At 50.0% G+C, this 24,324-nt stretch overlaps 2 protein-coding genes across 9 annotated transcripts in view; both read left to right on the top strand.

The window, feature by feature from the left end:
* Window positions 1-81: 81 nt before the first annotated feature.
* Window positions 82-24,324, top strand: part of GRAMD2A (GRAM domain containing 2A) — a 35,981-nt gene continuing 11,738 nt past the window's right edge. For 3 of the 8 annotated variants that reach the window (XM_027572338.2, XM_027572336.1, XM_027572337.1), the window contains exon 1: window positions 88-179. In XM_027572338.2, the coding sequence (XP_027428139.1) occupies window positions 139-179 (41 nt within the window). In that variant the 5' untranslated portion in view covers window positions 88-138. Of the gene's footprint in view, window positions 180-849; window positions 889-1,744; window positions 2,080-19,172; window positions 19,260-24,324 lie in introns of those variants that run through there. The other 5 variants (XM_027572339.1, XM_027572343.1, XM_027572340.1 and 2 more) reach the window with 5 other exon arrangements.
* The window catches only part of MYO9A (myosin IXA), a 347,057-nt gene continuing 333,399 nt past the window's right edge, over window positions 10,667-24,324 (top strand). Inside the window, exon 1 of the mRNA XM_027572329.1 lies at window positions 10,667-10,686. The gene's annotated coding sequence lies outside the window, so the exon portion shown is untranslated. The remainder of the gene's footprint in view (window positions 10,687-24,324) is intronic.

Below are 24,324 nucleotides of genomic sequence, written 5' to 3'. Positions count from 1 at the left end.
ACGGCCAAGGGCCGGGGCTCGTCCCGCGCGAGCAGCCAATGGGCGGGCTGGGGCGGGCCCTCGGGGCGGGGGGCGGGGGCGGGCCGACAGGCGCGGGGTCTGGCCGCGCGGTTCCCGGCGCTCTCTGGAGGCGCCGCGATGACCGCTCTGAGCCGGGGCGAGGCGGCCGAGGCGGGCAGGTAAGGGGCTGAGGCCCGCGGGCTGGGCTGGGGGACGGGCGGGGGGTCCGGGGGCTGCCGCGAGGGGCGCTTCCTGGCGGGGCGAGGCGGCCGCGGGGGGCCCCTGCGCCTAGGCACATTCTGGCCGTGGGGCAGGCACTTCCCGGCCACCGGCATTTGGGCTCCGCTCCAGAGCTGCGCAGCGCGGGCCCGGGCGCCTCCGGGGACTGCGAGGTGTTGGCGAGGCGATAGATGGCCTGGCTGTCGGCTCCCCGTACCTGGGGGATGAGAGAAGTCCGGGCGGCATCAGGATGGGCACCCTCCTTGGGACGCCTCTTACCGCGTCTCCGCCACCATAGCTGTTCTTTCAACCGCATTCTCATTCATTCATTCATTCCCTCATTCGTTTATTCACCAGCCAAACCGATTCCCTCGTCCTGACTGCCCCGCACCCCAAGTCTGGCGCTTCCCTGCTGGCTCTCGGAGGGGTCAGCCTCTCTCCTCGCCCAGCCGGGACTGCAGTTGTAGTGGCCCGCGGCGGCCCAGGAGGCAGCGTGGAGCTGTCCCGGCACGACCCAGCCGCGCCCGTGCGCCAGGCCCGTCCCGATCGGGCGCGCTGGGGCCGGTCTCTCAGCCGGGAGACCTGATCCAAAGTCGCTTTGGGAGGAAGGAAAGTTCTTGCAGCTGGGCAAGGGGCAAGGAGGCTGGGCAGGCTGGAGTGGCGTTTCAGGTGACACCAAGAACTGTGGCCTCGCTCCTTGAGGTCTTGGGTGCTGCGGGCGGGATTATTTAGGGAAGACAGAGGCAGTGAATGAAGCTGTAGCAAGTTCCTGCCCTTGCTCAGGTCCCAAGCCCCACAGTCTGAGCTCTGGAGGGCAGCCTGGCTCCCCTGGCCAGCTAGCACTGGGGAAGGTAGGGGTGAATGTGTGAGTCCTGTGCCCACTCTACACAGGTGTATGGAACTGGCTGAATCCTTAGGGGCTCCCTCTGCCCTGTTTTCAGAGGCTGGTGGGTCTCTACCCAGCTGTCATTTGCTCTTACTTGCTTTGCTTGTCTCCCCCCTCCTCATGGCTGTTTAAGGGTGCCCCCATCCTTGCAGGGGTCAGGCTCCTAGGGAATAAGACAGAGTGCCCTGACAATCTGTGATGTCTTCGCCCCATGTACATCTCTAGCTGGCTCCAAAGTCCAGCGCCTCTCAAAGATTTATGGGGTTGCAGGGAGAGGTGGCGTAGAGGGTGTCCCTCCTGTCCTGTAGTGAGAGGGCCAGGATACCCCCTCCACAGCCCTCTGATGTTGCTGGCCAGAGTCCAGCCCACGCTGACAGACACTCTCAGGTTTGAGGTTACAGTTTGACAGGGCCAGGTAAGCAGTGAGCATCCCTGAGGCAAATGGACAGGTCTAGAGGGCAAAGCTGGTGGAGGCTGCCACCCAGCTTCAGTGAGAGTTTCAGCTGGGACCAAGTCGAAGTTCTTCCCGACTTGCCTTAGGGAGAAAATTCAGAATTAGCCTAGAGGGGACAGCCCGGCCCGATCCATGCCTTGATGTTACAGGTTACTTTCAAATTTCTGAACTTAGGTGGGTCCTCAAAAGCCTTGATGCAGACCAGAAAGACCTGTGTGCCAATTCATCCACCTAAGATGACCCCCTGAGGTTGAGGTCGGCAGTACTCGGATGGGTTTATGCCAGCCGGCCTCCCTGAAGCTCTTTCAAGTGCCTGCTTAGGTGGCTCCGCCCAGTCCTTAACCTGGTTAAGCTGTGGTTTTGGCCACCCCCTCCCCCCCCCACACTGCCACATATCTTGTTTATCGGACCAGCATGAAGAGCCTTGCTCCGGGAATCAGAAGTGAGTCTTAAGCCTCATGCTGTGAGACTTGGGAAAAGTCAGGTCCCCTCTCTGGGTCTACTTTGCTATCATCATAAGGTAAGGAGACTGGATTGTAGGCTCCCAAGGGCCTTCTCTATGATGTCATTCAGTGATTCTGCTAATTTGCCTCAATTTCCCCTCAATTTCTGGAGGTGCTTTATTTCTTCACATAATTTCTTCTTTGCTATGACTCCCTATAGAAAGTCCATGAAATCAAGGGGCGCCTGGCTGGCTCAGTTGGTGGAGCATGTGACTCTTGATCTCAGGGTCATGAGTTCAAGCCCCACGTTGGGCAGAGAACTTAATAAACACAAACACAGGCCCATGAAATGGAAAACGGCGCAGCATTCCACTTGATACAGTGTCCAGTGTTTGAGTTTGGACACCAGAAAATAACTTGCTTTTCTCCTTTCCTGAAAAATGAAAATAGGCCCCTACATTTCTGCAGCTGCCTCTGGTGCCAAGTGTAAGTTTGGCCTGAAATCGGTCTGGGCCACCGTGCTGCCATTCACCTGGGCTGCAGGGCACCAATCTGTCACTGTCTGTTGTCACCAAACTTTGAAGCTTTGATGAATCCCCCAGGTGTTTACTCATGTAGGAAAGGAAGGAGGAGGGGAGAGCAGAGGCCCCTGGGAATGGAGCTTCCTGTGTGATAAGGAGTAACTGCCCCCCACCCCGAGGGGTACCTGCCTCCTATTGCTCAGATTCCAGAAGGAAGGTTTTTTCCAAAGAATGTAAGGCTCTATAGAGTAAGCTGGTTCCTCCCCTCTCCCTGCCACAGCTACACATTTTTACTGGTTTAGAAATGCTTGGTCCTAATTTAGGACTGGAGTTTTAATAACCCGTGGAGGAGGTTGAACCACTCTTCAAGTGCTAGTCCTAACCGCATGTTCCCTCAGCTGATGTTTCATATCCACTAGAAAATCACATGGTGAGTTTTTTTAAACAGACGTGTTTCTGGGCTGGTACTATTTCTTTTCTTTTCTTTTTTTTTTTTTAAAGATTTTATTTATTTATTTGAGAGAGAGAGAGTGAGAGACAGAGAGCACGAGAGGGAAGAGGGTCAGAGGGAGAAGCAGACCCCCCGCTGAGCAGGGAGCCCGATGTGGGACTCGATCCCGGGACTCCAGGATCATGACCTGAGCCGAAGGCAGTCGCTTAACCAGCTGAGCCACCCAGGCGCCCCTGGCTGGTACTATTTCTTTCTTTTTTTTTCCTTTTTAAGTAATCTCTACACCCAACGTGGGGCCCGAACTTACAACCCTGAGATCAAGAGTCGCATGCTCCACTGACTGAGCCTGTCAGGCGCCCCACACTATTTCTATTTTAATCTGAAATAAGAAGCACATAAAGGATTAGGTTTAAATCAGGGGCACCTGGGTGGTGCAGTTGGTGAAGCATCTGACTCTGGGTTTTGGCTCAGGTCATGAGCTCAGGGTCATGGGATGGAGCCCCACGTCACACTCAGCGCAGAGTCTGCTTAAGTCTCTCTCTCTCCCTCTCCCTCTGCCCCACCCCATCCCCACTCTCTCGCACTCTCTCTCAAATAAATAAATACATCTTAAAAAAATAAAAATAACTAGTTTAAATCGAACACGAATTCCGTTTCCTCCTAACAGGCACATCAATGGTATATTAAGTAATTGTCAAAATTGTACTGGCATTTCATTCCATTGGCAACCGTCTTGTTTTCTGACTCAGGGTCAGAGCAGCATGGGTGGTATGCCTGAGCAAACAACTGTGACCAGTTACAAGGATGTTCGTTCTCTCTTCTGTAGAAAAAACTTTAAATGTTTCTAATATGTGTTAACATTAACTGGATTACTCAAAACTTGCCCATACTCACCCGGGCCACACAAAGTGCGGGAGGCCTGAAATTCAAATAATTTTTGAATTTTGAAGGACTATCCAGAAATGTTATTGTAAAACAACCCAGCGACAGGGGCGCCTGGGTGGCTCAGTTGGTGAAGCATCTTGCTTTCGGCTCAGGTCATGATCGCAGGATCCTGAGATGGAGCCCCATGTTGGGCTCCCTGCTCAGCGGGGAGTCTGCTTTTCCTCTCTCTCTCCTCTGCCCATCCCCATGCCCATGCACGAGCTCTCTCTCTCTCTCAAATAAATCAATCAAACTTTTTTTTAAAGATTTTATTTATTCATTTGACAGAGAGAGAGAGCACAAGCAGGGACGGAGGGAGAGGGAGAAACAGGCATCCCCACTGAGCAAGGAGCCCAACGCGGGGCTCGATCCCAGGACCCCGGCATCACAACCTGGGCTGAACGCAGATACTTAACTGACTGAACCACCCAGGTGCCCAATAAAAAAATCTTTTTTTTTTTTAAGTTAAGAACAAAATAAAACAACCCAGTGACATTACCTCAGAATTGATATTCATACTGGGCTTCCTTGACTACCAAACAAGTTGAAAACTGCTTGTGTTTTTCATTGTTAAATCCTTTTATTGCAGAAAAATTCAAACATATATAAAAAGAGAGAATAGTATAGTAAGCAGGATGTGCCCATCACCCAGCTCCAATAATTACCAAGTTATGGTAATTATTGTTGTTTCATATATACCTCCCTCCTCTCTCACTCCTGGATTGTTTTGAAGCAAATCTAAGATATTATTTTATCCACAACTATTTCCGTGTGTACCTATAAAAGATCAAGCCTTTAAAAAATATAACTACAATACTGTTACCACACCTAAAAAATAACAGTAACTCCTTAAAATCATCAATGAGTTAGCATTTAAAGTTCCCCCATTGTCTCATATACATGTTTGTACCTTTTGTTTAGTTTAATAACGACCTGAATGAGGTTTATGCAATTGGTTAACATACTGAATCTCTGTATCTATGTCTCTATAATCTTTTGTAATCTTTACGTTCCCCTTCCATTTCTTCTTCTTCTTTTTTCTTCCTTGCGATTTTTAACTAATCTCTAGACCCAGCATGGGGCTTGAACTCACAACTCTGAGATCAAGAGTCGCTTGCTCTACCGGCTGAGCCACCCAGGCGCCCTTAGCTTGACTCTTTCTATAAAGAAATGTCTTTTCTTCAGCTATTTGGTCATTGAGGTATAGCAGCAACAGTGGAGATCTAGTTTTTTCGAGGAAGGAACAGGATGACAAAGGTTTGTTCCTTGGTGAAGGATCACTAGTTAGAACGAGGACCATTTAGGTGTTGGAAAGAACTTTCTAACAGAACTTTCTGCATGACACACCTGATGGATGATATTCACATGTAGGTACACATTTTTAAATTCCTTGTGCCTGATTGCAACTTTACCTTTTCTTTTTTTCTACCCACTGGACTATTTCCTTATACCAAGTTCATTGATGTGGGTAACACCTTTCTTTTCTTCCTTCCTTTCTTTCTTCCTTCCTTCCTTCCTTCCTTCCTTCCTTCCTTCCTTCCTTCCTTCCTTCCTTCCTTCCTTTCTTTCTTTCTTTCTTTCTTTCTTTCTTTCTTTCTTTCTTCTTTCTTTCTTTCTTTCTTTCTTTCTTTCTTTCTTTTCTTTCTTTCTTTCTTTCTTTCTTTCTTTCTTTCTCTTTCTTTCTTTCTTTCTTTTCTTTTTCTTTCTTTCTCTTTCTTTCTTTTCTTTCTTTCTTTCTTTCTTTCTCTTTCTTTCTTTCTTTCTTTTCTTTTTCTTTCTTTCTTTCTTTCTTTCTTTCTTTCTTTCTTTCTTTCTTTCTTTCTTTCTTTCTTTCTCCTCTCTTTCTTCCACCCTCCCTCCCTTCCTTCCTTCCTTTCTTTCTTTCTTTTTTTTAAGATTTTATTTATTTGTCAGAGAGAGAGAGCATATGCAGAAGCAGGGGGTGTGGCAGGCAGAGGCAGAGGGAGAAGCAGGCTCCCCGCTGAGTAAGGAGCCCGATGTGGGACTCAATCCCAGGACCTGGGGATCATGACCTGAGCCGAAGGCAGACACTTAACCAATTGAGCCACCCAGGAGTTCCAGTTTTGTGTTTTTTTTTTCTTTTAAGTCATTCTCAGATATGTAGTCACTGTGATAGAATAATAGGAATAGGCTGAGCGAAAGACCTGGATTCAAATCCTTTCTCCGCTACTGAATTACTACTGGCTCTGAGCCTCCCTTTCTTCGTCCGTAAAACAGAGTCACAGCGGCCGCTTCAAAGGTTCTCAGGCCGTGTAAGGGCCTGAGACACAGTAGGTGCTCACCAAAAGTTAGTTTCCCTGCAGTGCTTCTAGCTTTGAGAATCTGAGACCAGGCCTATGATGATCCAGCCCCAGCTTTAAGAAATCTTGGTCTGTTTTCCTTTTGAAGGTACAAAGTTTATTTTTCTGAAATAAACTTTATATTTTGAGGTAATTGTAGATTCACATGCAATTGTATGAAATAATACAAAGATCTCATGTACCTTTCACTCAGTTTCTCCCAGTGGTAACATCCTGCATAAGGAGAACACCATGGCACAATCAGAAAATTGACATTGATATAACCCATTGACCTTATTCAGATTTCACCGGTTTTATATGCACTCGTGTGTGTGTGTGTGTGTGTGTGTGTGTTTAGTTTTGTGCAGTTTTATCACATGTGGAGATTTGGCAAAGTTCGTTTTTAAAATCAAGGTTTCTTTTTCTGTTGGATTCTAAGGGTTTTCATGTAAGAAGAATGAAGTTTTAGAAATTGGGCATTTCAGAGGTGTCTATTAGTTAATATTCTTGTGCCTTTGAAACGTGTTTTTTTCTTGTTGTATCCTTTTTCTTCCTTTTTATTCTTTCCACCAAATGAAAATAGTGTATTGTGATCATAAAATTCAGGCAGAGTATACAGAAAAGTATAAAGAAGAAAATTTAAAAAAACACCTAAAATCCAACTCATGGGGAAAAATATTGTTGGAATTTTGGTGAGCATCTTTCCCACATATATTTTATTATGCATGCTGTTCTATATAATGCTTTCCCCAATGCTATGTAATGCTATCCTTTCATGTTCATATAGATTTAGTTTTAATAAATAACTCGATAAGTATCATTTTATTTATTTATTTTTAAGATTTTATTTTATTTGGGCGCCTGGGTGGCTCAGTCGTTGAGCGTCTGCCTTTGGCTCAGGTCATGATCCCAGGGTCCTGGGATCGAGCCCCGCATCGGGCTCCCTGCTCGGCGGGGAGCCTGCTTCTCCCTCTCCCACTCCCCCTGCTTGTGTTCCCTCTCTTGCTGTGTCTCTCTCTGTCAAATAAATAAATAAAATCTTTAAAAAAAAAGATTTTATTTATTTTTTTTAAGATTTTATTTGAGAGAGAGAGAATGAGAGATGGAGAGCACGAGAGGGAAGAGGGTCAGAGGGAGAAGCAGACTCCCTGCCGAGCAGGGAGCCCGACGCGGGACTCGATCCCGGGACTCCAGGATCATGACCTGAGCCGAAGGCAGTCGCTTAACCAACTGAGCCACCCAGGCGCCCCTATTTTTTTTTAAGATTTTATTTATTAGTTTGACAGAGAGAGAGACACCAAGAGCAGGAACACAAGCAGGGGGAGTGGGAGAGGGAGAAGCAGGCTTCCCGCCGAGCAGGGAGCCCGATGCGGGGCTCGATCCCAGGACCCTGGGACCTGAGCCCAAGGCAGACACTTAATGACTGAGCCACCCAGGTGCCCCGATAAATATCATTTTGTTCCATAGCCTTTCCTCCATGAATAAACCACAATTTGTTCCTGGCTTATTCTTTTTTTCTTCTAACTACAGTTCAGTGAACATTCTTATACGTTTAAATTTGTGTCCAGTTATTTTCTAAGAATAAATTGCTAGAGTTGGAATTTATGGGCCTGACAGGTATCTACATATGAAGTGTATGTACCTTTTCTCACACTGCCCTATCACATAGTAGTGGGTGAGACTGCCCATTCATCGGCATGTTGATCAACAGTAGATATTATTAAGCTTTTAAGCCTTTGACATGTAATAAGTAAAAAAGATGATATCATTTATTCCTTTTACTTTAAATATTAAGAACAATCTTTCTTGTGTTTTGCTGATTTTGAAAGTATTACATGCCTGTTTTAATAAGTTTAAATAAAAGAGAAATTAAAGAGAGTAAAAATCAGGGGCACCTGGCTAGCTCAGTTGGTTAAGCATCTGCCTTCGGCTCAGGTCATGATCCCAGGGTCCTGGGATCGAGCCCCGCATCGGGCTCCCTGCTCAGCGGGGAGTCTGCTTCTCCCTCTTTCTCTGCCCCTCCCCCTGCTGGTGTGTGCTCTCTGTCAGATAAATTAATAAAATCTTTAAAAAAGAGAGTAAAAATCACCCTATAATTGTCACACAAGATATAATCACTGTTGTTTGATACATACCCTTAGGTATAGAGGGTTAAATTTTATAAATGGATTAATTATATTTTCCTTACTAATCTGTACCTACTTTTCACTAAACAACACATTTTGGGCCTTTTTCTCTCTGAGCCCATGCAGCTGTACTCCACTCTTGTAGTCAATTGCATAGGAATCTATGATATTGATAACATATCATTTAGGTATTCCCACTTTTTCACCATAATTGTTAACCATATGAATACAAATTTTTGCCTACTTGTCCATTTATTTCCTTATGCCGAGTTATGTGAGATGGAGTTGTTGGATCAAAGGATCTGTAGATTTGTAATAAATCGTTGGTGGGACTGAGCACTATAAATTTTTTAGTGCTTAACAATAATATAGTTATGAGAAATATTATTTTGTGACTTGCCTCTTCAATATTCTTTGCTCGCTTTTCTATTAGATCGTTTACTTCCTTTTGCTGACTTGGATAAGTTCATTATATGTTTAAAAATATCAATTCTTTGTTTAAATGTACAAAGTTTTTAATTTTTATGCCATTAAATATTTTAGGTGTTCTGGATTTTATATCTTGCTTAGAAAAATCTTTCCTAATATTTTAATACTCTCCTCTATTTTTAGTTCTTTATTGATTTAGAAAATATTTGGATGTTTACTCTCCTTGGAATTTATTTTTGTGAATGATGGGTGCCTCAATACCATTTATTGGACAATCCATTCTTCTCTTACTTATTTGGAACACCTTCTTTATCATATACTAAATTCTCGGATAGCCATAGATCATGTTCTGGACTCCCTGTTAGGATCTGTTCATCTTTCTTAAGCTGATAAATACCATGGTATTTTGTTTTTTTTTTTAATTAAATTTTATTTTATTTAAATTCAATTAATTAACATATAGTGCATTATTAGTTTCAGAGGTAGAATTCACTGATTCATCAGTTGCATAGAACATCCAGTGTTCATTACATCACGTGCCCTCTTTAATGTCCATCACCCAGTTACCCCATCCCCCCACCTGCTTCCCCTCCAGCAACCCTCAGTTTGTTTCCTATAAATACCATGGTATTTTGATTGCTCTAGCTTTGTAGTTTGTTCTGACATCTGGTAAGGCAAGCCCTTGCATTAAATTTGAGATAAATTCACTCCTTTAAAACTTTGTATCTTCCCACTCAAGAACATTTTATTCAAGTCTTTTATGTCTTTTAAAAAAGGTTTATGGTTTTCTTCTCATGGACTTTCGACATTTTAAAAGTTTATTCTTGGGTATTTTATATGTGTTTCCATGTGAATAGAATCATTTTCCCAAATATATTTTATGACTTTTATATATTTATATATATTATATAATTATATATATTTTATATATATATATTTTTTACTGTGGGTCTACAGAGAATCTATTGACTTTTATGTTGATCTTATAACCCCTAGAATAATAAACTCCATAAGAACTCACTATGTGTCTATCCCCACCACAGCTCTACCCAGCTTACTGCCAAAATATGAGTGGTCTGAGCCATTTTCTTTTGTTTGTTTTCAGTTGATTGTGTTCTCTAGATAGTTTACCTCACCATCTTTCAAATAAAAATTCTCTCTTTTTGGGGGAGTGCCTGGCTGGCTGAGTCGATGGAGCATACTACTCTTCTCGGGGTCGTGAGTTCAAGCCCCACTTTGGACGTAGAGCTTACTTAAAAATAAATAAATAAATAATAGAATTTCTCTCTTCTTAGTGTCTAAACATTTTCTTTCTTTTTCTTGCTTCTGTGCAATGGCTAGAACCTTCAGAACATTGTTGAATAATAGGGGCGAGAGCAGGTGTTCCGGGGGTTTCCACCAGTTCGGCCACCTGGAGTTCTCCCTGGAGGAAGAGGTCCCAGGACCCAGCAAGCCCCGTAAGACTAGGTCATGGCTCAGGAATCTGAACCCTTCGCCGCAGCACAGCTTGGGGGAGCCCAGTTGTGCAGCTTTGGGCCGTCCTAAATCCGGGCCAGCTACCAGGTTTGGTGCGGGACACCGATCCGAAAGGGGACCTCGGGTGGGGCGCTGGATCCCTTTTTGGAGAGGACCGGAGGTGCGGCGGGGCGTGCTGCACTCCGGGCAGCACGCCCCGTCCGCACCAGCTTTTGCCCTAAACGCTTCAGGGCGCATCAGCCCCCTCGGAGGCTGGGCCGGCCGGCCGGGCGGGATCGCTGGCGCCCGGCCGCCGCCTCGGGGAGCTGAGCTCAGTGCCAGGCTGGAATTCCGGGTGTGGCCGCCCTCTGGCGCCGGGTGACCCCGGGCTTCCCATCCCCTGCGGAGGCAGGCGTCCAAAACGGACCGGTGCCTCCCGGGCTGCGGCAGACGCGCGCCGGGGCTGGAGGAGCGGCAGGTGAGGACGCCGGGGCGGGGCGGGCCCGGCAGTGAGGCTGCGGGCGCGGTGGGGCTGCGGGCGCGGGTAGCCCCCGCCCCGCAGGGAACCTTCTCCCGTCCTCCAGCATCTCCGCCGGCTTTCACTGGGAGCAAGGCAGCAGGATCCGAGGTTGGCGCGGCGCCGGGCTGGCCCCTGACTTGCGCTCAGCAGCATCCTCACTCGTACTCAGAGACCTGCCCTCACGGTCCGCCCCTGGGATGCGGTCACCAGCCTGGGAGGGAGGAAGGAGGAGCGGGCCTTTAGCACCCGAGTCTGGATTCATACCCCGACTACCCCACTGAGATTGCCGAAGTGACCCACCGTGTCCTTGCTGCTGAATCGACAGCCTTCAGTCTTCCTCCTACCTGCCTCTCAGCAACCACTGATTCCTATTCCTCCTTCTGACACATTCCTTGGGCTTCCATGACAACCCCTACCCCTAGGTTTCTTTCTAGCTCTCAGCTCTCTCTCTCCTAGTCTCCTCAGGGGGACCCTCTCCTGCACACAATCTTTAAGTGTTGTGCTTCTTCGGGTCCCAGATTTCTCTCCTCCCTCTCCACCTCCTTGAGATATAATCCACATACCATAAGATTCACCCTTTTAAAGTGTACAATTCAGTCGCTTTTAATGTATTCACCAAGTTGCACCGCTCTCCCCACCGGCTAATTCCAGAACGGTTTCATGACCCCAAAAAGAAACCTGCGCCCATGAGTCACTTCCCATTTCCCCTTTCCCCAGCACCTTGGCAACCACTAATCTACTTTCTGTCTCCATGGATTTGCCAGTTCTCGACATTTCCTGTACATGGAATCATACACTATGTGGTCTTTCATAACTGACTTCTTTCACTTAGCATAATGTTTTACGTTTAATGTTTCTTTCATAATGTGGCTTGTAACAATACTTCACTCCTTTTCATGGCTCAGTAATATTCCATTGTGTGGATGTACCACAGTTTATCTGCTCATCAGTTGATGGGTATTTGGGCTGTTTCCATTTTCGGGGGTTAATTATCATAATGCTATGAGTATTCTTGTACAAGACTTTGTATGCACATGTTTTCAGTTCTCTCGGGGTGTACACCTAGGAGTGCAACTGCTGGGTCCTATAGTAACTCTATGTTTAACCGTTTGAGGAACCACCAAACTGTTTTCCAAAGTAGTTGTACCATTTTACATTCCCACCAGCAATACATGAGGGCTCAGTTTCTCCGCATCCTCACCAACACCTAATACTGATTATGGTCCCCTAGTGGGTATGAAGTGGTATCTAATTGTGGTTTTGATTTGCATTTCCTTGATGGCTAATGATGTTGAGCATCTTTTCATGTACTTATTGGTCATTTGACATCACCTTTGGAAGAATGTTTAGTCAAACATTTGCCCAGTTTTAGTTGGATTACTGGACTTTATCATTCAATTTTAAGAGTTCTTTTTAGGGGGGCACCTGGGTGGCTCAGTCGTTAAGCATCTGCCTTCAGCTCAGGTCATGATCCCAGGGTCTTGGGATCGAGCCCCGCATCGGGCTCCCTGCTCCACGGGAAGCCTGCTTCTCCCTCTCCCACTCCCCCTGCTTGTGTTCCCTCTCTCGCTGTGTCTCTCTCTGTCAAATAAATAAGTAAAATCTTAAAAAAAAAAAGAGTTCTTTTTAGGGGGCGCCTGGATGGTGCACTCTTGGTTTTGACTCTGGTTTTGATCTCAGGGTCATGAGATTGAGTTGTGAGATGGAGCCCTAGGTCGACTCTGCCCTCAGCATGGAATCTGCTTAGGTTTCTCTCTCCCTCTCCCTGTGTCCCTCTCCCCACCTCCTGCAAGTGTGCGTGCTCTCTCTCTCTCAAATAAATAAATACATCCCCGCTGAACAGGGAGCCAGATGGGGAACTTGATCCCAGGACCCTGGGATTATAACCTGAGCTGAAGGCAGACGCTTAACTGACTGAGCCACCCAGGCGCCCCTAAATAAATCTTTTTTTTTTAAAGAGTTCTTTTTTAAAAAATTATTTTAATTGTGGTTAAGAAAAACACATAACATAAAATTTATCATCTTAACCATTTCTAAGTGCATTTGTACAGTTCGGTATTGTTAAGCATATTCATATTGTTGTGCAAACTGTCTCCAGAACTTTTTCATCTTGCAAAACTGAAATACCCACTAAATACGTCTCTACCTTCTCCTCCCTCCGGTCCCATTCTACTTTCTGTTTCTTTGAATTTGATACTCTAGATACTTCATATAAGTGGAATGATACAGTATTTATCTTTTGGGACTCGCTTATTTCACTTAGTATAATATTTTCAAGGTGGAGTTCTTTATATATTCTGGATATTAGTCTCTTATCAGATATATGATTTGCAAATATTTTCTCCCATTCTGTGGGTTGTCTTCACTTTCTTGATGAATCATTAGCACAAAAGTTTCCAATTTTGATAAGGCTCAGTTTATCTTTTCTTTTGTTTCCTGTGCTTTTGGTATCATATCTTTTTTTTTTTTTTTAGATTTTATTTGTTTATTTGACAGGGAGAGAGACAATGAGAGAGGGACCACAAGCAGGGGGAGTGGGAGAGGGAGAAGCAAACTTCCCACTGAGCAGGGAGCCCGATGTGGGGCTCAATCCCAGGACCCTGGGATCATGACCTGAGCCGAAGGCAGATGCTTAACGACTGAGCCACCCAGGCGCTCCTCGGTATCATATCTTGAGACGATTGCCTAATCAAAGGTCACAAAAATTTACACTGTTTTAAAAATTTACAGATTTACACTGTTTTCTTCTAAAAGTTTTGTGGCGTTAGCTCTGACATTTTTGAGCTTATTTTTATATATGGTGTGAGATAGGGGTCCAACTTAAATCTTTTGCATGTGAATATCGAGTACCAGCACCGTTTGTTGAAAAGACTAATCTTTCTCCCATTGAATTGGTTTTGGCCCCCTTGTTGATAGCTTCTCTTCTTTATGTATCCACTTTGCTAGCTCCTGTACTCATTCGTGGTCCAATAACTCAGAAATTTATCCCTTTGTCCTGGACCTTTCTTCTGAGCTCCTTACTCCTATATAGCTTGACATCTCCACTTAAATGTTTCTCACACAACCTCAAGACTGAACTCTTGATTGTTTCCTTCAAATATGCTCTTTTTCCAATATATTTTTCCCTGTTTCATCTCAGTAAAACAGAGCAGTATCCTACTTGCTTAAGCCAGAAATCTAGAGTCATATTTGACATTTTTGCCCTTAGACCCCACGTCCAATGGATCACCAAGTCAGGTTGATTTTATTTGGAAATATATATCCTGAATCCATCCCTGGCCTTCCAATACCACTGCCACCAAGTGTGAGACATCATCTCTCCATTGGAATACAGTCTCCTAACTCATCTGTCTCCATGGAAAAATTTTATTTTTTTATTTTTTTATTTTTTTTTAAAGATTTTATTTATTTATTTGAGAGAAAGAATGAGAGAGAGAGAGCACATGAGAGGGGGGAGGGTCAGAGGGAGAAGCAGACTCCCTGCTGAGCAGGGAGCCCGATGCGGGACTCGATCCCGGGACTCCAGGATCATGACCTGAGCCGAAGGCAGTGGCTTAACCAACTGAGCCACCCAGGCGTCCCTCCATGGAAAAATTTTAAACATATACAAAAAAGGAGAGAGGTGTAGGGTGGATACCCATCTATCCATCACCCAGGTATAATAATCATCAACAGCAGACTGTCCCTATTTCATCAATACTTACCTCTACTCCCCCCTTCCCCACCTCCTTTGGATTACTTTCAAGCATATCTATGTCAGAGTGCTCTCTTTAAGATACAAAGTTGATAGGGGTGCCTGGGTGGCTCAGTAGTTAAGTGTCTGCCTTTGGCTCGGGTCATGGTCCCAGGGTCCTGGGATCGAGCCCCACATCGGGCTCCCTGCTCGGCGGGAAGCCTGCTTCTCCCTCTCCCACTCCCCCTGCTTGTGTTCCCTCTCTCGCTGTGTCTCTCTCTGTCAATAAATAAGTAAAATCTTTAAAAAAAAAAAAAGATACAAAGTTGATAGTGTATTTCCCTGTTTAAATCCCCTTATTTATTCCCCACTGCTTTTAAGAAAATGAAAGAAACCGTTATTGGGGTGCACAGGGCCCTGCATGATCTAGCCCTGCCAACCCCTCCAGCTTCATTGCTCCCCACTTCACTACTTCCACCCTCTAGACACAAAGGCTCTGTTTATGTTCCTCATACATGCTACACACCTCTGGCCTCAGGGCCTTTGCACATCCATCATAAACCCTCTACAATGACCCCTCTCTAACTCCCTCCAAATACGCTCCCCCATCTGATTAGCACCCATTGGCTATCAGCTCAAAATGCCACTATTTAAGGAAAGCTTCCCTGCTTTCCACGGCTGAGTCAGGACTCCCTGATAGAGGTCCAACTAGGACGCTGGGCTCTTCTTTCGTAGCATAGATGACATAGTTATAATTATGTATTGATTTATATAAATAATTTGTTTCATGTCTGCCTCTCCCACCAGGCATTTTGGGGATAGTAGCTTGCCTTATCCCTCTTAGTACACACAGCACTTACACGGAGCTGAGCGAACAGCAGACGTTCAGCTGGGGTTTGTAGGAGGGAGGCAGGGAGGCTGGCAGCCCTTTGAGGACTGTGACCCTGCTAGCCTCTCCTGGGGTAGGGGCTTCTTCTGACCACAGGAGGGTCAGTGGCCATTTGCAGTTCACCCAGTTCCTAGCTCTGCTTTGTTTCTCCCTCAGACAACACTTGCTTTCCTTCCTGGGCTGAGGCTTTCTCGCCCCTTCGCTGAGAGTAACTGAGGCCCATAGAGAGGGAGTGGCTTCTTCGAGCCCCCTCGGCAGTGACAGGTACTTCCAGGCCTGCCTCTCTGTCTTCTGGCCCCCACCCCCAGCCTCTTTCAGGACCCTAGACTCCTTCCACCTGGCCCCGTGCCCTGAGGAGAGCCTGGAGGGCCCACAAAGGCAGCGTGATTCTGAGGTGGGTGTTAGGGGATGGTTGGAATTGGGGTGCGTTGGATGGTATCCGTGGATGGACAGAGCAGGCTTGTCCCGAGAGTAGCCACACCCCCTGGTAGCCTTGGGCGGGGGTGGGGGGGTGGGAGGGGCGGCTGAGCGGGCCGAGCGGCCTGTGGGCCCTCCTTCAGCAGGCTGGGCAGAGGGTAGCTCCCAGAAGCACAGGAGTGCTCTGTTTCTTAATGAATGCAAGTCTGTTTTTCGACCTGAATGACCAGCTTCTTGTCTGGAAACGGCCAGGCCCGAAGTGGCCGGCCAAGAAAAAGTGGTCTGTGACCAGGTCCAGGGGTGCCAGCTCAAACAGATGCTTCCACAGCAGTGGAAATGTGGGATGAGGCCAGTGACAGGCAGGTCACTCTCCGCAGGGACCAACCGCCTGCTCCTCGCGGTGTGGCCTGGGCTTCATGAGAAATCCTGGCCGTGCCCAGCAGCAGAGCTTCCATGTTTCAGTTCTTTGTCCGTCTGTCTCCCTGGGGACTGTTGTCACTCTGCGGGCCTCTGAGCTCTGGCCGGGGAAGGGGGCGGCAACTGCTGGCCTCAGACCTCTGGGGGGGTGGGGTGGGATGCTGAGCGTGTGGGAGCTGAGCTGTGGGAGTACCTCCTGGCCGCCCCCCCGCAGCGGGACGGGGGGGGGGGGCAGTCCCTGGGTGGGGCCCAGGTGCAGAGAGGGCCGTCCCCTCAGAGGCTTGCTCGCTGTAGTCCCAGGGGAAGAGTCAGTCATGCAGGAGCTCTGTGGGTGCCGTTTGGGGCCTGGCGGGGCTTCAGTCTCTGCTTCCCATGGGCGGCTGCACTTCTAGGCATCCCTCAAGGGGCATGATGGGATGTAGAGCTCTCAGTGTTGCTGGCAGGGGTGGGGGGTGGAGGGCAAGGCTGTGAGAACCGCCCTCCCCACCACCCCGGGACTAGGCCATGACCTCTCAGACCCCCACAGCAGCCCTGAAGATCTGCAGGTCAGAGAGGGGATTTCCCCCCCGTTTTATAGCAGAGCAGACCCAGAGGAAGGTGACTGGGGACCACCCAGAAGGAGGTCAAGGGCAGCGAGAAGCAAACTTGAGTGACTTGCTCTCTCTCCAGGTCTTGTGTTTGTGTCCCGAGTCCCAGTGCGGCAGAACAAACTACACAGAGGAGCTTCTCAGCAGGGAGTGTTTGTTTATTCAGTATAGTTATTGAGCACTTACTGCATGCCTGAAGCTGTGTGCGGCCCCCGGGGTGAGAGATGAATAAGGAAGACGGTCTAGTGGGTCTAGTGGGGAGACAACCACTTAAATGGGCAGTACAGCAATGAAGATATCCGAGCAGGGGTCTGCTCTCCGCGGAGCTACAGGCTCGCCAGGCTTCGGGGAGCGGAGGTGTTGGGGGATAAGAGTGGGAAGGTCTCCATCTTGGGCAGGAGCTAAGCAGGACCCAGGCAGAGCCGGGAGGACAGCTCACTAGCAACCCTCCTGAATGCCTGAGAGGACTCAGCCTGAGCACTCTGATCCTGAATTCCATCCCTGTGAGGATCTGGGCCTTTCTAGTGTGCCCCGAGAGCCCAGAGCTGGATGGCGGGGGTGTGTGGGGGGCCCTAGAGCAGGGAAGAGGGCAACTGGGGTCCTTTAACCGGGGTGGGGCCAGTCAACCAAGCAGCTAAGGGCTTGGCTGACCAGCTCTGGGCTCCACAGAGAGACCTGGGCAGTGGGCAACGTCTTGGCTGCCAAGAGTGGGAGATGGGGCCAGCCTTGCTCTTGGCCCTCCCGGCTCCCATTGGGTGGAAGGCCCAGGAGCCTCTGAGATCCCTGTAGGTAGGTGTTCTTGTTGGCAGCAGAGCTCAGAGGGGTCCTTGTTCAGGCTGGATGCAGCCACCCCCAGAGGGCTAGCAAGCTCTCATCTCCTCCTGAACAACTAGCTCTCCCAGTTTGTTTGGTTCTTTGAGCAAAGAAGATAAAGCCTTGGTGGGGGTGGGGAATAGGAAGGGGTCTGATCTAGGGAACCCCACCTCTCAGACAGGCCCCTGCATGGCTGTCTCAGCTCAAGAGACCTCCTTTGGTCTCCCCCAAGCCCCGTCTACTGGGAGCACTACGAAGAGGGCAGAACACCAGGCCCAGAGCCCTCTGGGCGGCGTGCTGAAGGGGCAGAGTGCAGGATTTCGGGCAGACCGGAGTTTGAATTCAGCTCCACTCGTCCCTACTTGTGTGGTCGGGAGCTCGTGCCTTACCTGTCTGGGCTGCCTCCTCCTCTGTATGACCGGACGCCAGAGAGGGCCTCAGGGCTGGAGGTCCTGAGCCACAACTGTCCCCTCTCTCCCCAGGGGCTCCCTCCACTAATAGGGCTTGACTTGGTTTGAACCTTCCGAGTCCTTCCGCCTCCTGACCCCGAAGGCCTGTTGGGGGTGTGGTGGAACCCAGGCCTGGGTGTCAGACCTCCACGGGGTCCTGGCCCTGCCAACGACTGCATGTGGGCATGTCACTGGAGCCCGCTGGGCCTCCCTTCTGCCCCCGTGAAATGCCAGCAGAACCACCTGCCCCACGTGAGTGGCTGAAATGACATCACAGGTGTGCCCTGGTTGTGGGGCTTCTGGTCTGGCTGCAAGTGCTGGGAAAGTGAACGGGCTGCAAGCGGGGCAGACCCTCTGCTCTCTCCCAGCCTGGGGCCTTGGCCCATGCCCTGCTGCTTCTCTCTCTGCTCTCTGCTCCCTCTTCGCCTGTGCTAGACCCAGCTCCGGGGACACCCGGAGGTTCTGCTCCAGTGTCCCTGCAGCATACGTCCGTCCTACCTGCTCACTGCCTCTGGTTGGGCACCTCCCGTCTCGTAGGATCCACTAGAAATGGAGTCGGATGGGCTAAGATCATCTTTCCCTCCAGAGAGGCTGCTGGTCAGTTTGCAGATGGCCCTGTGTAGGTCTGAAGCACCTGTAGTTCTGCCAGTGGCGGCCAGGGTCAGTTGGTCCAGACTGTGATGTCTTGGGAAGAAGGGCACCTGGCCTTCCACCTTCCCATTCATTTCAAAACTGCCCCGGGTTGTCAGAGGGAGCTAAGCACATCCCTGGCTCAGGTGTTCTCAGACCTCCTGGGAAGTAGGGCTCACAGCTGTGCTGAGCACTGCCCCTGCTGAGCCCTTTGCCAGGGCTGCTGAGCCAGACAGCTGGTTGGGGGACCCAGCGTGTGGCCCCCAACACACCAAGCCCCACCCCCTTATTCTCAGGATGGACTTCAGCTGTGGGCTTTTCTCTCCTTTTCTGGGCGGCAGAAGCAGCAAAGCAGTTGTCCTAGATAAGGAACATCAGCTTAGAAAATAAAGTGAGGTGCAGTTTCTGTGTAAGAAATACTAGGATTATTTTTGCAAAAGAAGATTGCCTTTTCTCTTCAGGTTTTAGAGTACTGATGATAAGCCTGACCCTATCAGCATTATGCCAGTTTCCCTTTGGCAGAGGTCTTGTCAGCCGGTGTCTGGGCTGTTTTTCAGGACTGTGGCCCTGGGAGGGACGTAAGGAGGCTCTCGGGAAGGACACAGAGCCAACCTCTGCCGCACAGAAAGCTACCCCTGCTTCCTTGGCGTGACCTGGTAAATGTGCTCTGTGACCTTAACAGATGAAGGAAATCTCTATGAACAATGTGGTTCCTGTCTTGCCGAGGGTGTTCCTGGAACTCCAGAGGGGCAGGGCCCTAGCTCCAGAGCCCAGGCGGGGAGATTCCACCTGGATTCCGGGGGAGGTATGCTTCTCCCTCTGAGCCCCAGTGGAAGGAGAGACGTGGGGGTGAGAGTCATCCAGTGGTTTCTTTACACTGGTTGCATGTTTCAAATCACCTGAGAGCCTTGAAAAGCCTGAAACTGAACACAGGCCTACCTTCTGACCCACCAATTCCAATCCTAAGTGTTTACCCGTAGAAATGAATACTTGTGTCCACACGGCAGGTACTGGCATGTTCTTGACCACACTTTCACAACAGGCAAAAACTGAAAAACTGCCCAGATGCCCATCTAGAGTCAAATGAATAAATCAGTTGTAGTATGTCCGTGTAATGGGATACCAAACACTGGTGGAAAGGGAGTTTACAGCTACACACAACACCATGGACGGATCCCCCAAATGCACTGCTGAGTAAAGGAAGCCACATAAAAGAGTATGTGTGGTACGATTCCATTCACAGAAAGCCCGCAGAGGCAGAGACCACGTGTGCCGTGGAAGCCCGGATGATGGTCATCCTTGTGGGTTTCGGGGGAGGGGATGAGACTGGAAGGAGCAGGGTGGGGGGGCTTCTGGGGGCTGGTTTCCAAGTGTGTTCTATTTGTGAGATGCACTGAATTGTACACTTATTTTATGTGCGCTTTTCTGTATGCAAATTATTCTTTACTAAGAAGTTGAAAATATATAGTTACCTAGTGGCTCCCCCCAGAGGCTCTGATTTAATTGATGTGAGACAGGGCTCAGGCATCATTTTTTTGTTTGGGTTTTGGAGAAGGTCTCCATGTGATGTTCACGTGTAGCCAGAAGGCTGCACATCAGAGTTGACCGGACGGTCTCTCTCCTCTGTGAAGGAGGTGGTGCACCGTGCGCGGAGGTGGAGGTGGGCCACCTCGGTGGGCTGTGAGTTTTGTGCTTTCAGGGACGTGGTGCTAAGGTGTGTTTTTTTTTGTTTGGAAGACGGCTCTACTTGGAGGTCCCTGGGGCCCAGGGTCCTAGCTGGCTGCCGAAGGGGAGAAACTGTTGCTGGGCCCGGCCTTGAGAAGGGCTGGCAGGCCCCACAGGATGCTCTAGTATCTCGAATGCCCAGGAGAAGTCAACTTGGGAGGTAGCCGAGTTGCCCAGGGGACCTGCCTGCGACCCTGAAGGCCCGGCTCAGGCTGCTAGGCCTGGCTTTTTGCTTCAGCGTGGCTGGGGTATGGCTCCGGCTGGAGGCTTGGAGGAGCCCCGGGAGGGGGGGGGAGGTTTGCCCTGGGGCTACGAAGGGTTAAATGCGGACAAGGGGCTGGGTAAGCTGGAGGAGTGTTGCCTGGGCACAGGACAGCCCAGGGGCATGCCCTTCAGTGGACAGTGCAGGGGAGGCAGGAGGGCCCCAAATACCATGTCTATCCCATCCCGTCTGAGCCACTTTCTCCTTTTTCTTATGTCTTCTGCCTTCCACTTGAGCTCCCCGTTTGATCAGTCAGCCAGGATGGACTGGGTGCCTGGCGGTGCTGAGCTGGTGCTGACGACTGCTCCACGGCCAGGCTCCACCCGCCCGCAGGGGCCCCATGGGCTCCGTCCTCCGTCCTCATTCCCTCCTGCTGCCTGGCTTTTTCCTCCCCTCCCCCCTCTGGGAGTGTCACCATCTCTCTCTGTCTCCTTCCTTCACGGTAGCAAACACTAGGTGCCTGCTTTGTGCTGGGGATACGGGGGTGTATGAGACACACCCCTGGTGGAGCTCAGAGTTGGCTGGGGGCAGACGGACGTGTAAACAGACAAGCACAGTCTGGTGTGGTAAGTGCTGGGGCAACAGCATGACGGAGGGGACGAGGGACCACAGAGGAGGGACTGACCAACTCTATAGGGGGGACACTAGGGAAGGCTTCGCAGAGGAGGTGACATTTGAACTGGGGCTCGAAAGATGAGTGGAATTCCCCGGGTGGATGCGCGTGGAGAGGAATTCCAGGTGCGGAGGACGCGTCCCTGGGGAGGGCGACGGCAGCAAGGAAGCTGGGGCTCGGGGGAGCCTTGTGGGGGAGCCTGGGAAGGGAAGCAGGATGCTCAGGAAGGCCTGCAGAGGAGGCGAGAGGGAACTCAAGAAGGAACACCAGTTGCAGAGCGGCGGGATCGGGTCTGGGCCCCAGGTGGCTCTGTTGGCCGTGCAGGTGCGGAGAGGGCCAGGCATGTGAGCAAGCTTGTCGCCCGCATCCGCGGAGAGGACAGCGGTGATGGCGGCTGGCCCGCGCAGCAGGAGTGGAGAAAGTGAATGGTGTCGTGGGTTAAGTGGTGGTAGGGCTCTTGGGGCCTTGGGGATCGATTGGTCGTAGGGGGCGTGGAGGAGAGAGCTACGGATTCTGGCTGGGGCCGCTGTGGCAGGAGGAAACTTTCAGGGATGTTGGGTGCTCGGAAGGAAGCAGATCGAGGGGGTGACACCGAGCGCGCCTTGCTGGGTGCATCCCGATGGCGGGCTGAAGCTCAGGAGGAGAGGGGGTGTCAAGGTTAGAGATTTAGATTTGGGAGTGCCCGCCTAGTGGGAGTATTTTGAGCCTGGGAAACATTGAGAGTGGAGTGCACATGGCAGGTGTCCTGTGAAGCATGATCCCTGAGTTTGTAGGACGCAGCTCAACTCTGGCACCTCTGGATTCTCTCCTCGTTGTCTCTCTTCCTCTCCTGCTCTCTCTGTGGCCCCCCTTTCTTGACTGGCCTGGCTCCTCTCCTGACATCTCCCTGGATCTGCTAGCTGCCCATCCCTGCCCTTTCAGCAGCCCCGAGCGGCAGGCCCCACGCGGGGCTCATGGCACGATAAAGCTCAGTATTTGTGGAGGGAATGAAGGAAGGCTTGCGGGCGGGTCAAGTTCCTGCTGCGTCCTCTGGAGAGGCATCCTGCCCTGGGACCAGGCTCAGCAGGGTGAAAGGGCCCCATCGGGGCCTTCCCCAACCTTTTCTACCCTCTCTAATGTCCAAAGTATTGGGCCTCCCCTTGATTACAATAATGATATTTTGGGGTGGGGGGCTTTGATTGGAAAAACAGACACGGATTTGAGGACTTCTGATCTTACCCCACAGTGTGGAGGTGGGTGGGACTGGATGGGCTGGGGGCGTCGTTCACAACACACAGAGCAACTGGCTCGAGGAGGTCTGTGTGGGAATGCACAGAGGCCACCAGCATGGTGGGGGGGGGACCCAGGCTGGCCCCCCCATTCTCCAGCTTCCTGCTCTTGAAGCTCCCTTCCTGGCCTTCTGTGGCAGGGCCCAGTGGGTCCTTGGGGGCTCCCCTCCTGACTGGTTCTGTGGTGACCACTCTGCCCCAGGCCTACCTGTGCATCTGACTTCGCTCCCGTGTCTTTATTTTTACTCATCTAAACACTGTAGGGGAGAAGACTAATTGGTGGAAAGTCTGACTTGATCATTTTGAAAGCAGTATCTTGGGGCCCCAGGCGGGGTCTCTGTATCAGGAACATTAGGAGGCCGGCCAGGAGGGACTGGCCTTCACAGATGGACAGGTCGGAATGGCTTGTAACCATCCTGTTCATCATGCGTAAAGGAGTTGCTTTTAAGTTTAAGGATATTTGAAAGCCATTTGCTCCCAGTGACTGCGTTTTACCCCCGTTCTTCTCTTCCTGGAGATGCTGTGGGAAATGTGCAGAGCCTTCTTTTGTTTTTCTCGCGGTCTGTCCCTTCTCCAGCCTCACTTCCTGTCCCCACAGGGTCATTCCTCAAACGGGCCGTGTGTGACTGCCACACGCTGGCACTGCCCCCAGCTCAGGGCCTTCAGTGAGGGAGGAGGCAGGGTCCCTGCCATGCTGGAGCCCCCGGAGATGAGCAGTTCAGGCACCAACCCGGTGTGAAGAGTGCCCAGAGGGAGGCAGGGATTGGGGTGCTGTGAGTGTCTGCCGCGGGGGCTCCTCACTAGGCCGGGAGAGGGCGGAGGGCAGGCTCCCCTCTCCCGGAGAAAGTCATGCCGGACCTAAGGATGAGTTCGGTCTAGGATCCCCGCACAGGCATGATTATGAACGGAAAGTTAGAGTATGGGAACCTATGCGGGGCGATAGTCCTACCCAGCCGGTAAGGTTCGGCTTCCTTTTCTCTGGGAGCCCTTCTGTGACTCTCGCTCTGTCTGCTCTCTGAGCTCCTGCGGCCCTGACACCTCCAATCACCCTTTCCAGTGCCTGAGTGACAGGCTCCCTGCCACTGAGACCATGGCCAAGGTCCTGCTTGGGGGTCTCACTCGATCCCTGGTCCTCCAGGTTAGAGTGTGTTCCTTCAAGTGGGCCCCACACCCACCCTTCTCTTCCCTGGTGGCCCAGGAAAGACCACAGGCTGCAGGGTCCAAGCTCTCCAAGGGCTCAGCGGTTTGACTTGTACACGTTCTGCGTTGGGGGCCTCTCCAACCAAAGCATGCAAGCCAAGTGGGGAACCGAGAGATGGAAGACGTGGAAGGAATCCACCACAGAAAAATGGAACAAAACTAAAGGCAAATGACACACTGGGGGAGATGTTTGCAAACATGTTAAACTAAGGATTAATGTTCTCGAAAAAGCATTTAATACAAATCAATAAGACAAAGGTGGAGATCCTCATAGACGATTCACAGGTGGAAGTTCCAGGGGTTCATATGCCTACATGGGAAAACTCGTTCAACCCCTCCGTAAGCAGAAATAGAAATGAAAATAGCATGTTTTCACGTACCAAATTTGCAAAAGTGAGAAAAAGTGAATAGCCAGGGTAAGGACTCGATGTTGGGAAACAGGCTGATGGTCATGGTCACCAGTAGAGTATCTGGAAGCACTTTGGGAGTGGGTCTAAAGAGCCTGAGAAATATACATTCTCCACCCATGAATCACACTTCTGAGAATCTGTCTCAGCCATGGGCAGGGACACGGGGAATTCCTCATGAGATCATGTTAAGCAACAAAAGTAAGACTTACATTTTATAATGCATAATTCCATTCCCATAAATTG

This window comes from Zalophus californianus, chromosome 6 (assembly GCF_009762305.2).
Source record: "Zalophus californianus isolate mZalCal1 chromosome 6, mZalCal1.pri.v2, whole genome shotgun sequence".
NCBI classification, from domain to species: Eukaryota; Metazoa; Chordata; class Mammalia; order Carnivora; family Otariidae; genus Zalophus; species Zalophus californianus.
This window is presented reverse-complemented; position numbering and strand designations above follow the sequence as displayed.